We start from the raw sequence: 12,493 nt of genomic DNA on the forward strand, positions 1-12,493 counted from the left end.
TTAGCAGCTTTTTTTTTTAAACCTTCATCTTTTTGGGAAAATTGTTATTGTTATGGGTGTTTTTCTTTTTTTTATTTCTAAATATTAGTCATTACATGCCTTTTTACATCTTATTGTAAAATATTAGTATTGTAAATATAAATGAGTGCCTTTCTACATCTTAACGTTACAGCTACGATTGTTATTGTTGTTATTGCTGTTTTATTTTACCATGCAAATATATATTTATATAAGTTAATAGAAGTTTATAAATATGAGTCAGCATTTATTGTTATATTACTGTTTCTATTGTTATTATTTGTTATTATTTGTTATGTTGTTGTTATTTGTTATTGTCATTATTTCAATAAAATGTTATGTTTATAATTGATTTTATGACTTTCTTCCTCTTATTCTATTGTTATAAACTCAAATAGTAAGATCCTTTAGAATCTATACAAGGCTAACTGTCCGAAATTGGACATAGCTTAGGGAAGAAAATGTGTAGAATGAACCTTTATTTCTACCATTTCATTTGTTTTTACTTTACTAAAAAAACGTTCTTGTTATCGGCAGTCCCTGGGCTCGAACTCGCAAACTCCCGCTTGAGACGGCTTGTTTTTCGTGCGTTCCCGTGCTCGATCTCGCAATGTCGCGGGAGATTTTGATCATTTCTGGATGAGTAACATCGACTAATGTGCGATGTCCTTGGCGCAGCAGGTAGTGTAGCCGTCTCACAGCAAGAAGGTCCTGGGTTTGATTCCCGCCGGGGACGCTGTGGGCGCTGAAGTGCGTGTTAGTTCCCCCATGACTTCAGCACCACACCCTGGGTGGGGTTGGTGAAAGGATCTTTCTGTGTGGAGTTTGCATGTTCTCCCCGTGTTCCCTTGGGTAGCTAATGGGAGCTACCCTCACAAAAACATGCACACAGTCCTGGGCTATACATGCCCCCTCTGGTCAACCGGGGCGCCAGATGGGGTGGGGAGGATCCGGCCGGAATAACGTGATCCTTCCACGCGCTACGTCCGGCCGGAGAAACCCCACCCTGTCTGGTGAAAAGATGCGGCCTGCTCACTCCTCAGGTTAAGGAGGAGACTTGAGCTCAGTGCAGGGCCCTCCCGGGGTTGGTAGAGGATGGCAATGCACAGGACTGTTAGGTAGGAGCACTGGGTGATAAAATGGGGAAAAAAACCGGGATAAAAACATAGAAAAAAAAACAAAACATCAAAATCTGGGAAGTCACCTGGCCCAGACGGCTACCCCGTCGAATTTTATAAAGCCTTCTCTGTCAAATTGGTACCACTTCTACGCAAAGTATATGAAGAGGCTCTGCAGAATAAAACCCGGCCCTTAACAATGACACAGGCAACTATATCTGTACTCCTCCAAAAGGGTAAAGACCCACTGAAATGTGACTCCTACCGTCCAATTAGTTTGCACTGTTGTGATTACAAAATTTTAACAAAGACCCTTGCAGCAAGACTCGAACCAACCATGCAAAACATAATCCACAGAGATCAAACAGGTTTTATGACTGGCAGGCAGCTAGCTGGCAATTTACGTCGTCTCTTTAACATAATGTATACACCAAACCATAACCATGCTCAAGAGGTTTTGATATCTTTAGATACAAGAAAACGCATCTTGACTCCTCAGTTTTGTCAAATTTTAGACCAGTCTCTCATTTGCCTTTTCTGTCTAAGGTTTTAGAAAAAGTTGTTTTTACCCAGTTAAGATCATTTCTGGAGAACAACTCTGTTTTTGAAAAGTTTCAGTCTGGGTTCAGGTCTCGTCACAGCACTGAGTCTGCCTTGTTAAAGGTGCACAATGATATTGCCCTGTCTGTTGATGTCAAGTGCCCTGTTGTCCTAGTGCTGCTAGATCTCACAGCGGCTTTTGATACAGTCGACCACACAGTCCTTCTGTCACGCCTGAAACAATATGTTGGCCTTCACAGCACTGTACTCAAGTGGTTTACGTCATATCTGTCAGATAGAACCTTCTCTGTTATGCTTGGTGATTCCTGCTCCTCCTGTGCCTCCCTCTCATGCGGTGTCCCGCAAGGTTCTATTCTAGGCCCACTTCTTTTTTCATTATATATGTTGCCACTTGGGTCCATTATAGCCAGACATAACTTATCATTTCATTGTTATGCAGATGACCTACAGATCTATCTGCCACTGAAGCCTAAAGTCACTAGTGCACAAAGCTCCCTGCTGGAATGCATTGCTGACATCAAGCAGTGGTTGGCACGCAATTTTTTACATTTAAATGAGGACAAAACGGAGTGCATTTTGTTTGGTGACACCGTGACGGCTGACTTTGGCTCTTTGTCCGGATCTTTTAGTCCCAAAGTTAGGAACCTGGGAGTTATTTTTGATAGCTTTTTAAAATTTGCCCGACAAGTGGACAATGTCATGAAGACAAGTTTTTATCAATTGCGTCTTTTAACCAAAGTCAAAACATTTTTGAGCCGTCACGATATGGAGAGAGCTGTCCACGCTCTAGTCAGCTCCAGATTTGACTACTGTAATGCACTTTATGTTGGCATCGCCCAATCTTCTTTTAGCGTCTTCAGCTGGTACAAAATGCAGCTGCCCGTCTTTTAACGAACACACCCAGACGAGAGTATATCACCCCGGTCCTCTATTCCCTTCACTGGCTGCCTGTTCGTTTTAGAGTTGGTTTTAAACTTTTAATGTTTGTTTTTAAAGCTCTTAACGGCTTTGCCCCTCCTTATTTATCAGAGATTTTAACGGTGCGTGAGCCTGGTAGAGCTCTGAGGTCCTCCAACCAACGTTTGTTGGAAGTGCCCAGGTCAAAGCAGAAGCGCTGGGGTGACCGAGCTTTTTCAGTTTCCGGCCCCAGGCTCTGGAATAAGCTCCCCTGTGAGTTACGCACCATCTCTGACCTTGGCCTTTTTAAATCTAAAATTAAAACTTATTTTTTCAGGGTGGCTTTTAATACCCAGTAGTGTGGCGACACTTTTTATATTTGATGTTTTTATATGTTCATATGTTTTATTCTTGTTTTATTTTGTTGTATGTTATGTAAAGCACTTTGGTTCACCTTGAGGTTGATATAAGGTGCTATACAAATAAAGTACATTTACATTTACATTTACATATAAAGCCTTTGATAGGGTGGAGTATAATTATTTATTTGCAGCTCTTGAAAAGTTCGGTTTTGGACAGAAATTTTGTAACTGGGTAAAGCTTTTGTATTGTAATCCACAGGCCTCTGTGCGGACCAATAATCTTACATCAGATTACTTTCCCATTCGGAGGGGCACAAGACAGGGGTGCCCCCTGTCACCCCTATTGTTTAATATCGCTATTGAACCTCTCGCTGTGTGCTTGAGGGAGAATACTGGATTAGAGGGCATAGACCGTTGTGGGCTCAATCATAAACTTTTTCTATATTGTGATGATCTCCTCTTGTACCTCTCGCAGCCAGATACATCCATACCTGTTGCATTAGATGTGATTACTAAATTTGGGGTAGTCTCCGGCTATAAAATACATTTTTCGAAAAGCCAAATTTTTCCCATAAGCTCAGCCGCAAAGCAGAGGTCTTTTGACATGTTCCCATTTACACATGACTCTTTTAAATATTTAGGTGTCCAGGTTACTGAGAAATTCAAGGATTTATTCAAACACAATTTAAGGGTGGCACTGGACAGAGCTAGACAGGATTTGACAAGGTGGTCGTCCCTTCCACTATCTCTAGCAGGAAGAATTAACTCCATCAAAATGACTATAATGCCACGATTTTTATTTCTTTTTCAGACAATCCCTATATTCATTCCTAAGGCATTCTTCACTGAACTGAATAAGTACATATCCGTCTTTATATGGAATAGAATTGTGCCACGTATTAGAAAGGCATTCTTAGAAAGGCCAAGGGGAAATGGGGGTCTGGCATTGCCAAACCTGATGTATTACTACTGGGCGGCTAACCTCCACGCCCTCTCATACTGGAACAATATTCTAGCTCCCCAAACTCATTGGCTGCCTTAGCTTGTGCTCCGATGCCAATAAGTAAGCGCTATCACACAAATAATCCGGTAATCGGGGGCTCCCTCCGAATTTGGTCACAATTCAGAGTGCATTTTGGATACAAGAAATCACTTTTGTCGAGTCCTATTCTGGCTAACCCCTTCTTCCCTCCCTCTTTCATGGACCCGGCATTTAAATTGTGGAAAAGTAGAGGCTTCATATGTGTAAGGGCTTTCTTTAAAGACTGGTCTTTCATGTCATTTGAATATTCAAAGGCACATCACAAAATTCCAAAAACTCACTTCTTCAGGTATCTGCAGATTCGAATTTACATTAAGACATGTTTCTCACCTTCCCTAACACCTACAGAGATGTATTATTTTTGTTTGTTTCCATCTTTTGTCAATGTGTAGTTGTCTATATGTCTGAGATGTTCATATGTGTGATATTTGTAATTCATAACACTGAAAACTCAATACAAATATTTGTATAATAATAATAAATCCGGGGGGCACGGTAGCGCAGCAGGTAGTGTAGCCGTCTCACAGCAAGAAGGTCCTGGGTTCGATTCCCGCCGGGAACGCTGTGGGCGCTGAAGTGCGTGTTAGTTCCCCCATGACTTCAGTGCCCACACCCTGGGTGGGGTTGGTGAAAGGATCTTTCTATGTGGAGTTTGCATGTTCTCCCCGTGTTCCCTTGGGTAGTTAATGGGAGCTACCCTCACAAAAACATGCACACAGTCCTGGGCTACACATGCCCCCTCTGGCCAACCGGGGCGCCAGATGGGGTGGGGAGGATCCGGCCGGAGAATCCTCATCCTGTCTGGTGGAAAGAAGCGGTCCATCACTCCTCAGGATAAGAAGGAGACCTGAGCTCAGTGTAGGGCCCTCCCTGGGTTGGTAGAGGATGGCAATGCCCAGGACTGTCTAGGTAGGAGCACTGGGTGATGAAATGGGTAAAAAAAAAGACATAAGGCATGTGTAGGATAACAAATTTTGCTGGACGATATATTGTCCCACAAATTATTGACGATAAACAATATTATTGTCGACATTGTCGAGACCAAAATAAGCACTTATGTAATGTTAATATATCATAATAATGCAAGTACACCCTTTCAAATGTAATAATTAAACCTTTATTTGACATTGGAGAACTTTTCAATATGCAAAACAAATAAAACAAGCAAATGGGAGGTTCGAGCCTTCGTGCCCCAAAGTGCAGACCGTCGGGATGCCCGGACCTCCGCACCCCTCGCAGAAACCGCCACCCCCCAAACAGCAGCTCTCAGAGCCCTCAGAGAGGAAAAAAGGAGTGCCGTCTCCGTCGAGCCCCCCGCTTGCGCGGTGGACTCAGGTCTCCGCGCTGACCGCGTACCACTGCGCCTGCGAAGGCCGGCGGAGGCGGACACACGCTCCCATCCACTTGGGGGATCTTGGCGGTGGACGTGTGGGGTGACGGAGCTCCGGCTCGTCCCCTCGCCGCGCCGGCGTGCCCGGCAATCACCCGAGCACTGAGCCGCGGGCTGGAGGGAGAGAGACGGCCGGCCTCCGGGCCGCCACCGCCCCTCTCCTCTCCACCCGTGCCCCCTTTTTTTTTTGCCTACGACCTCAGATCAGACGAGACAAACCGCTGAATTTAAGCATAATACTAAGCGGAGGAAAAGAAACTGGGGTCCGGTCCGCGCAGTCTGCCCGATTAATTGATTTATTGATTATCGTCCCAGGCCTATGGACAGCTGCCCCCGGAGGACGACAATTGCTCGGGGGGTTTATGTTTATGTTCATGTTCTGGTTCTCTGGAAAGCGTCTAGAGACAACATCTGTTGTATTAGACGCTATATAAATAAAATTGAATTGAATTGAATTGAATTGAACAACATGAGCTTCATTTGTCACGAGTCACCAGACTTCTCCTCCGGGTGATTTTTCATGTGACTCAGCAAATCAATTATGCAGCTAAAACCTTTGTTGCACGTCTTGCACAAATATCGCAGCTCGTCTGCGTGCGTGGTTATGTGGCGCTTAAGAGCTGATAATACAGTAAAGGTTTTTCTGCAGATGTTGCACACGTACGGCCTTTCACCGGTGTGGGTCCTCGAGTGAATCACCAGGCCAGAACGTTGCGTGAAACCTTTTCCACATGTTTTGCAGTTGTAGGGCTTCTCGCTCATGTGGATCCTCGAATGAACCACCAGGCTAGACCGTTGCGTGAAACTTTTTCCACATGTTTTGCAGATGTAGGGCTTCTCGCCCGTGTGCGTGGTTATGTGGTTTTTAAGATGTGAAGAGTGTCTAAACGATTTTCCGCAGGTGCTGCACGGGTACGGCCTTTCACCAGTGTGGATCTTCATGTGATCCATTAAATTACTACTTCTACTAAACTCCTTCCTGCAAGTGCTGCAAGAAAATACCTTCTTCCCCGTGTGGGTCCTGGTCATCTTTGATTTACAGTTGCTGTCTGACGGGACAGCAGCATCTTCGTGGTCACTGTGTCGTCTCATTGGCTCCGGATCTACAGTTTTACTGGAGTCTGAGCGTAAACTTTCAGTCCCTTCCTCATCTTTGTTTTGAGCTTCAGGAGAAGTGTGCAACAGCAGCTGGTCACAGTTTGGTCCTGGTTCACCATTTTCAACTTTCACATCAGCGACATTGACCAATGAGACATCCACCTCTACGTCCTCATGCTTCATCTCCTGACCGCTGGAGTCTTCCTCCAGTTCTGTAGTCTGTGGATGCCCTGGTTCCTCCTGGTCCGAGCTGCAGCTCCTCTCCAGGTTATCCAGGTGCTGGTCACTGAAAACCCCGTCCTCCTCCACCTTACAAACATTTTCTTGTGGGAGTTCTGGAATTACAGAAAGGGACAAAACGATTGGATTTTAACAAGTCAAAAGTGCTTCTCAGTGTTGATTGTATTGGTGAGGTTTAAACTTTGTCCTGAATCTTCGGTCTTCCCCTTCATCTATGTACCGTATTTTCACGACCATAAGGCGCACATAAAATTCTTTTTTTTTTTTTTTAAATGTGCTGCGCACCCAATAAAACGGTGCGCCGTATCTATTACCTGTATTACGGTAATGTAAGGCGGACGGCCACCATGAGAACGGTAAAGGGAGAAGGGGGCGTGTGAAGCACCTGTGAGTTGCGGACGTGAATGAGACCATCCTCAAACTGAAAGCAGAAGCGCTGGCGGAAGAAATTAAAATTGAACATTTTCATGGAGGTCTGTCTTGGTGCTTTCGCTTCATGAAATGGTGCCAGCGCCGGGGAAAGACGGGATCCGCGCCAGGGAAAGACGGGGTCCGCGCCGGGAAAAGACGGGGTCCGCGCCGGGGAAAGACGGGATCCGCGCCGGGGAGAGACGGGGTCCGCGCCGGGGAGAGACGGCACACTTGTGTGCTTGTGTGTGTGTTCTGCAGCGGGTGTGTGTGTTTTGCAGCGCGCGTGTGTGTTTTGCGGCACGCGTGTGTGCAGCTCCGTGTCTGTAGACTCCGCCTTTTTGGTCGGTGCGCCGTATGTGTGTTTTAAATCTAAAAATGAGACACAAGAATGAGGCTGCGCCTTTTTACACGGTGCGCCGAATGGTCGTGAAAATACAGTAGTATATTTGAAAACAAGTGCATTACTCTGTGTGACCATTAGGTGGCACTGTGACTGTATTCGTGTTACTGCGTTGGTATCGAGACAGTTGAAGAATAAAGTTGTTGTTCCAGAAATGGCTTCTTCCGTGTCATAAATAACGATCTAACTACCAGTACAGCATATGAACACATATATGAGTATCCTCCAACCATCACGTTTTTTGCCAGTGTCATCTCACATCTCACACTGTGACCTGCATCTTTTCTACAAAATAAACGATTAAGTCTAAAGCATGAAATTTCAACTGTAAAGTTGCATCTTAGTAACAGTTCAATGCCTCCCACTTTATTAAAAATGACTCTGAACTGAAATTATCTGAATCATCTACTATATTAATGAATGTGTTTACACAGGACTTGATTATATTTATTATTCATTTTTGTTCTACTATTAATAGACATATGTTAAATGATTTTGAATGATGTAATTTATTGACCATGTGACGGAGGGAAGGGGAGAGGGTGTGCTGTTGTTTTTATTTTTATTTACTTATTCATTTATTCCTTTTTTAATGTATTTTTTCTTTTTCTTATTTTTCTTTTTTATCTTATTATTTATTTATTTTGGTTTAACTAATGTTATGAAAAGTAAAAAAAAAAGGGGGGAAAATATTGATAATTATATTGTTATTGTAAATCTTCTTTTTTTTCTTTTTTTTAATGCCCTCAATAAAGATATCTATATAAAAAAAATTACTCTGGGGATATGATACCAAAAGCTCTTATTGTGTAGAAAAGATTTCAACCAGTTCCTTTTTTAGGTTTCCATTAATAAAATCTAAATCTATAGCTTGCAGGCCTCCATCTTTGAATTCTTTGGTCAGTTCAGTTTTCCTAAAGTAATTCATTTTCTTTCTCCAGATATAATCAAAGTTAACCTGATTAATCTTTTTGATTACGTTATTGGGAATAGACGACGAGTTTGCTGGATAAATACATCTGGAGACATTTTCCATTTTGGTTAAGAAGATACAACCTAATAAACTGATGTCTCTTAATAACCATGAGTTAAGTTTGGTTTGGCATTCATTAATTACCCTCCACACATTTTTATTTTCACGTTCTGCTGAATCTTTAGAGATGGAAATGCCAAGATATTTGACAACAGATTTTATAGTAATAGGCATGTTTTACATAGTATTTATATAGACTATATTTATATGGATATTGTGTAGATATAATAATAGCAATAATGTAAATTCATAGAGTTATAAAGGGGTAGGAACTAGGAAAAAGTGTAGACTTCTTCTTACTCCTTTTTTCCAACATATGTGAATATGAAGATGTTAATGTTTATTTTTTATATACATGTTCGAAATAAACATTCATTCATTCATTCATTGATAAAGTGTGAAATATGAGTCTGGTCCAGAGTGTGAATGGAGCATGAAAGGCAGCACCAAGTAAACAGAACAACAAGTTAGTTCGGGATGTTTCCGAATCCCACATCAGCAGCTGCTTGAGCTGGGGAGTTTCCCATTTAGTTGGTTTGCTTGATCACCACGGCTTTTAACTGGAAACCAAGGGATCTTGTAGGAGTCATACTCATGTGTTCATTCATTCAACTTGCCAGGGTTACGTACCGACTCTGTGGAGTCTGATTTCAGGTTTCCAGGCGAGGTCCAACAGTCTGCGCTGACGGTCGAGCTCTTCTTCATACTCCAAGATGCTTTTTTCAAACACTGACAATATTTCTACAGCAGCTGCTGTTAGTCGCTGACCGATAAACTCTCTCAGATGATTCACCTTAGACATTGTTGAAGAGGAAAAAGAAAGGAAACAACAGAACCGTCCTCCACAAAGGAATCACTGCTTTTCTTCTTCTTCTTCTTCTTCTTCTTCAATGGTGTTTATTGGCGGTTGGCAAACCAACTTGAAGGCGCATTACCGCCACCTACTGGACTGGAGTGTGGAACAGTAGATTAGGAGACAAAATAATAAGAAAAAATAAATAAGAAAAGAAAAATACTAATAAAATAAATGAATAAAATAAAACAAAAACTAAATAAGGAAATCAAATCCTCTCCAGTAGCCCTGTATCTTTCAGATATGCCATCAAATGCTTGAGAATAACTCCTGACTCTGCTCCTAGCAAGTTCCCCACTTTTAAAGCCGTCCTGGCTTCCTCTGCTGCTGCTGCTAATGTCCTTCTTTCCACCTCATATCCTCCACAATCCAACAACACATGCTGAACACATTCAGCCTGCCCACATTGGTCACATCTGCCATCAGGGTGTTTTCCTATTTTGTGCAGTGTATTGTTCAGTCCTGTGTGCCCTATCCTGAGTCGTGTAATGATTGCCTCTTCCCTCCGGTTCCTGCCCCTCCTTCTTCCCAACCCAACTGTTTTCTGTATATTGTAAAGGTGTCTTCCCGTGTCTTGGATGTCCCAGTATTCTTGCCACACTTTCCCCACATGTTTCTTGATTATTGATTTACCCTCTGCCCTACATAATGGAATGTCTGTATCTACAGTGTGTGATTTGAGTGTTTGTTTGGCCAGAATATCCACTCCTTCATTCCCTTCTATCCCTACATGGGCAGGAACCCAAATGAAGCAAACTGTCAACCCCCTCTTGTGCATTCTGTGAAGTAGATTATGTATTTTATATATGAGATCTTGCCTACATGACTTCATGGTTTTAATACTTGTAAGAGCTGCCCAACTGTCTGATGCTATTGCTGTTTTGTTATGGTTGTTTTCTTCTATCCATTCCAAGCCTAAAATGATAGCTGCAAGTTCAACTGTATATACTGATAAATGGTCTGTGGTTCTTTTCTTGATATGTGTTTTGTAGTGTGGAATGAAAACTGCAGCTCCTGTTCTTCCAGTATCAGGGTCCTTTGACTCATCAGTGAAAATTAATATTTAGTCTGAAAAGTGTTGTTCCAGATAACTTTCAGCTACCCTTCCCTCGGAAATCTGCCTGTTCCTTTTCTTCAATTGTTGCTGTATGTCAAAGTTTACTGACGGTTCTATGAATACCCAGGGAGGAGTACATGAATATGGGACTGTCGGACTGAAGTGTATATGACCTAAACCTGCTTGTACTGCTTTTATGTTTCCTACCCACCCAAAACTCATAATATTTGATTTATTATGTTCCCAACAGTCCTCCAGGATGGCTTTAGCAGGATGGGAATCACTGCTCACGTGTTCCGTTCGCTCAAAACGTCCGACCTTCCACCGGGTGTTACAATCTGGAGTTCCGGTAGAGCTCACGGTTCTACGGATAGTTCCTTCTCACAGTTACAGTAATTATTTAATTTACCAACGAAAATAATTAGAACAAAATGCATACAACATTTTTTTCATCACTGGTTTACTACTACTTCTGTCATTTAGCAGACGCTTATATCCTTACTAAACGACCTGTTAACACTCAGGCTCTCTACAAGAAGGGCCAAAGCCGACTCCACCTGCTGCGCAGACTGAGGTCCTTCGGAGTGAGGGACGGCCTCCTGAGAACCTTCTATGACTCTGTGGGGGCGTCGGCCATCTTTTATGGTGTGTCTGCTGGAGCAGCAGCATCACTGCAGCAGAGAGGAAGAGACTGGACAAGCTGGTGAGGAAAGCCGGCTCTGTCCTGGGCTGCAGTCTGGACCCGGTGGAGGTGGTGGGGGAGAGGAGGATGGTGGCTAAGCTGTCCTCCATCATGGACAATGTCTCCCACCCCCTGGAGAGCTCCATCAGAACCCTGGAGAGCTCCATCAGAACCCCGGAGAGCTCCATCAGAACCATGGAGAGCTCCATCAGAACCCTGGAGAGCTCCATCAAAACCCTGGAGAGCTCCATCAGAACCCTGGAGAGCGCCATCAGAACCCTGGAGAGCTCCATCAGAACCCCGGAGAGCTCCATCAGAACCATGGAGAGCTCCATCAGAACCCCGGAGAGCTCCATCAGAACCCTGGAGAGCTCCATCAGAACCCTGGAGAGCTCCATCAAAACCCTGGAGAGCTCCATCAGAACCCTGGAGAGCTCCATCGGAACCATGGAGAGCTCCATCAGAACCCTGGAAAGATCCATCAGAACCCTGGAGAGCTCCATCAGAACCCTGGAGAGCTCCATCAGAACCCTGGAAAGATCCATCAGAACCCTGGAGAGCTCTATCAGAATCCTGGAGAGCTCCATCAGAACCCCGGAGAGCTCCATCAGAACCCTGGAGAGCTCCATCAGAACCCTGGAGAGCTCCATCAAAACCCTGGAGAGCTCCATCAGAACCCTGGAGAGCTCCATCGGAACCATGGAGAGCTCCATCAGAACCCTGGAAAGATCCATCAGAACCCTGGAGAGCTCCATCAGAACCCTGGAGAGCTCCATCAGAACCCTGGAAAGATCCATCAGAACCCTGGAGAGCTCCATCAGAACCCTGGAGAGCTCCTACATCAGGGGTGGGCAATTCCGGTCCTGGAGGGCCGGTGTCCTGCAGGTTTTAGATGTTTCCCTGCTTCATTGCACCGTGATACAAGTGACTGTGTCATTAACAGAATTGTGCAGCCCTGGATGACAAGCTGATGACAATGATTAATTAGAATCAGGTGTGTTAAAGCAGGGAAACATCTAAAACATGCAGGACACCAGCCCTCGAGGACCGGAATTGCCCACCCCTGTCCTACATTGTTTTCTGAGCTAAATGCTGGTTGTACTGATCACGCTGTACCAATAATCTGCGTCAACTTTCCTCTTGTTGCTGAACTACACTGCAAAAACTCAATATTTTAACAAGAATATTTGTCTTATTTCTAGTTAAAATGTCTCATTTTTAGTCAGAAAATCTCATTACACTTAAAACAAGAGTCATTACCAGAAAAATAACTTATTTGACAATTTTCACCTGTTTCAAGTACATTTTCACTTGAAATAAGTTGAAAAATC

The 12,493-nt window shown here is 43.6% G+C and overlaps 1 protein-coding gene across 1 annotated transcript; it reads right to left on the minus strand.

Annotated features, from left to right (window-relative positions):
• Window positions 1–5,640: 5,640 nt before the first annotated feature.
• On the minus strand, window positions 5,641–6,744 carry LOC133440440 (oocyte zinc finger protein XlCOF19-like). The gene has a single exon (XM_061717698.1). It carries the CDS (start codon window positions 6,667–6,669, stop codon window positions 5,872–5,874), a length of 798 nt encoding a protein of 265 aa, XP_061573682.1. The 5' UTR covers window positions 6,670–6,744; the 3' UTR covers window positions 5,641–5,871.
• Between the last annotated feature and the right edge of the window lie 5,749 nt (window positions 6,745–12,493).

This window comes from Cololabis saira, chromosome 3 (genome assembly GCF_033807715.1).
Source record: "Cololabis saira isolate AMF1-May2022 chromosome 3, fColSai1.1, whole genome shotgun sequence".
Lineage (NCBI taxonomy): Eukaryota > Metazoa > Chordata > Actinopteri > Beloniformes > Belonidae > Cololabis > Cololabis saira.

What these genes read in the sequence shown, in the direction of transcription:
- LOC133440440 (XM_061717698.1), bottom strand. Translation starts at nt 6,669, where the DNA reads ATGAAGCATGAGGACGTAGAGGTGGATGTCTCATTGGTCAATGTCGCT.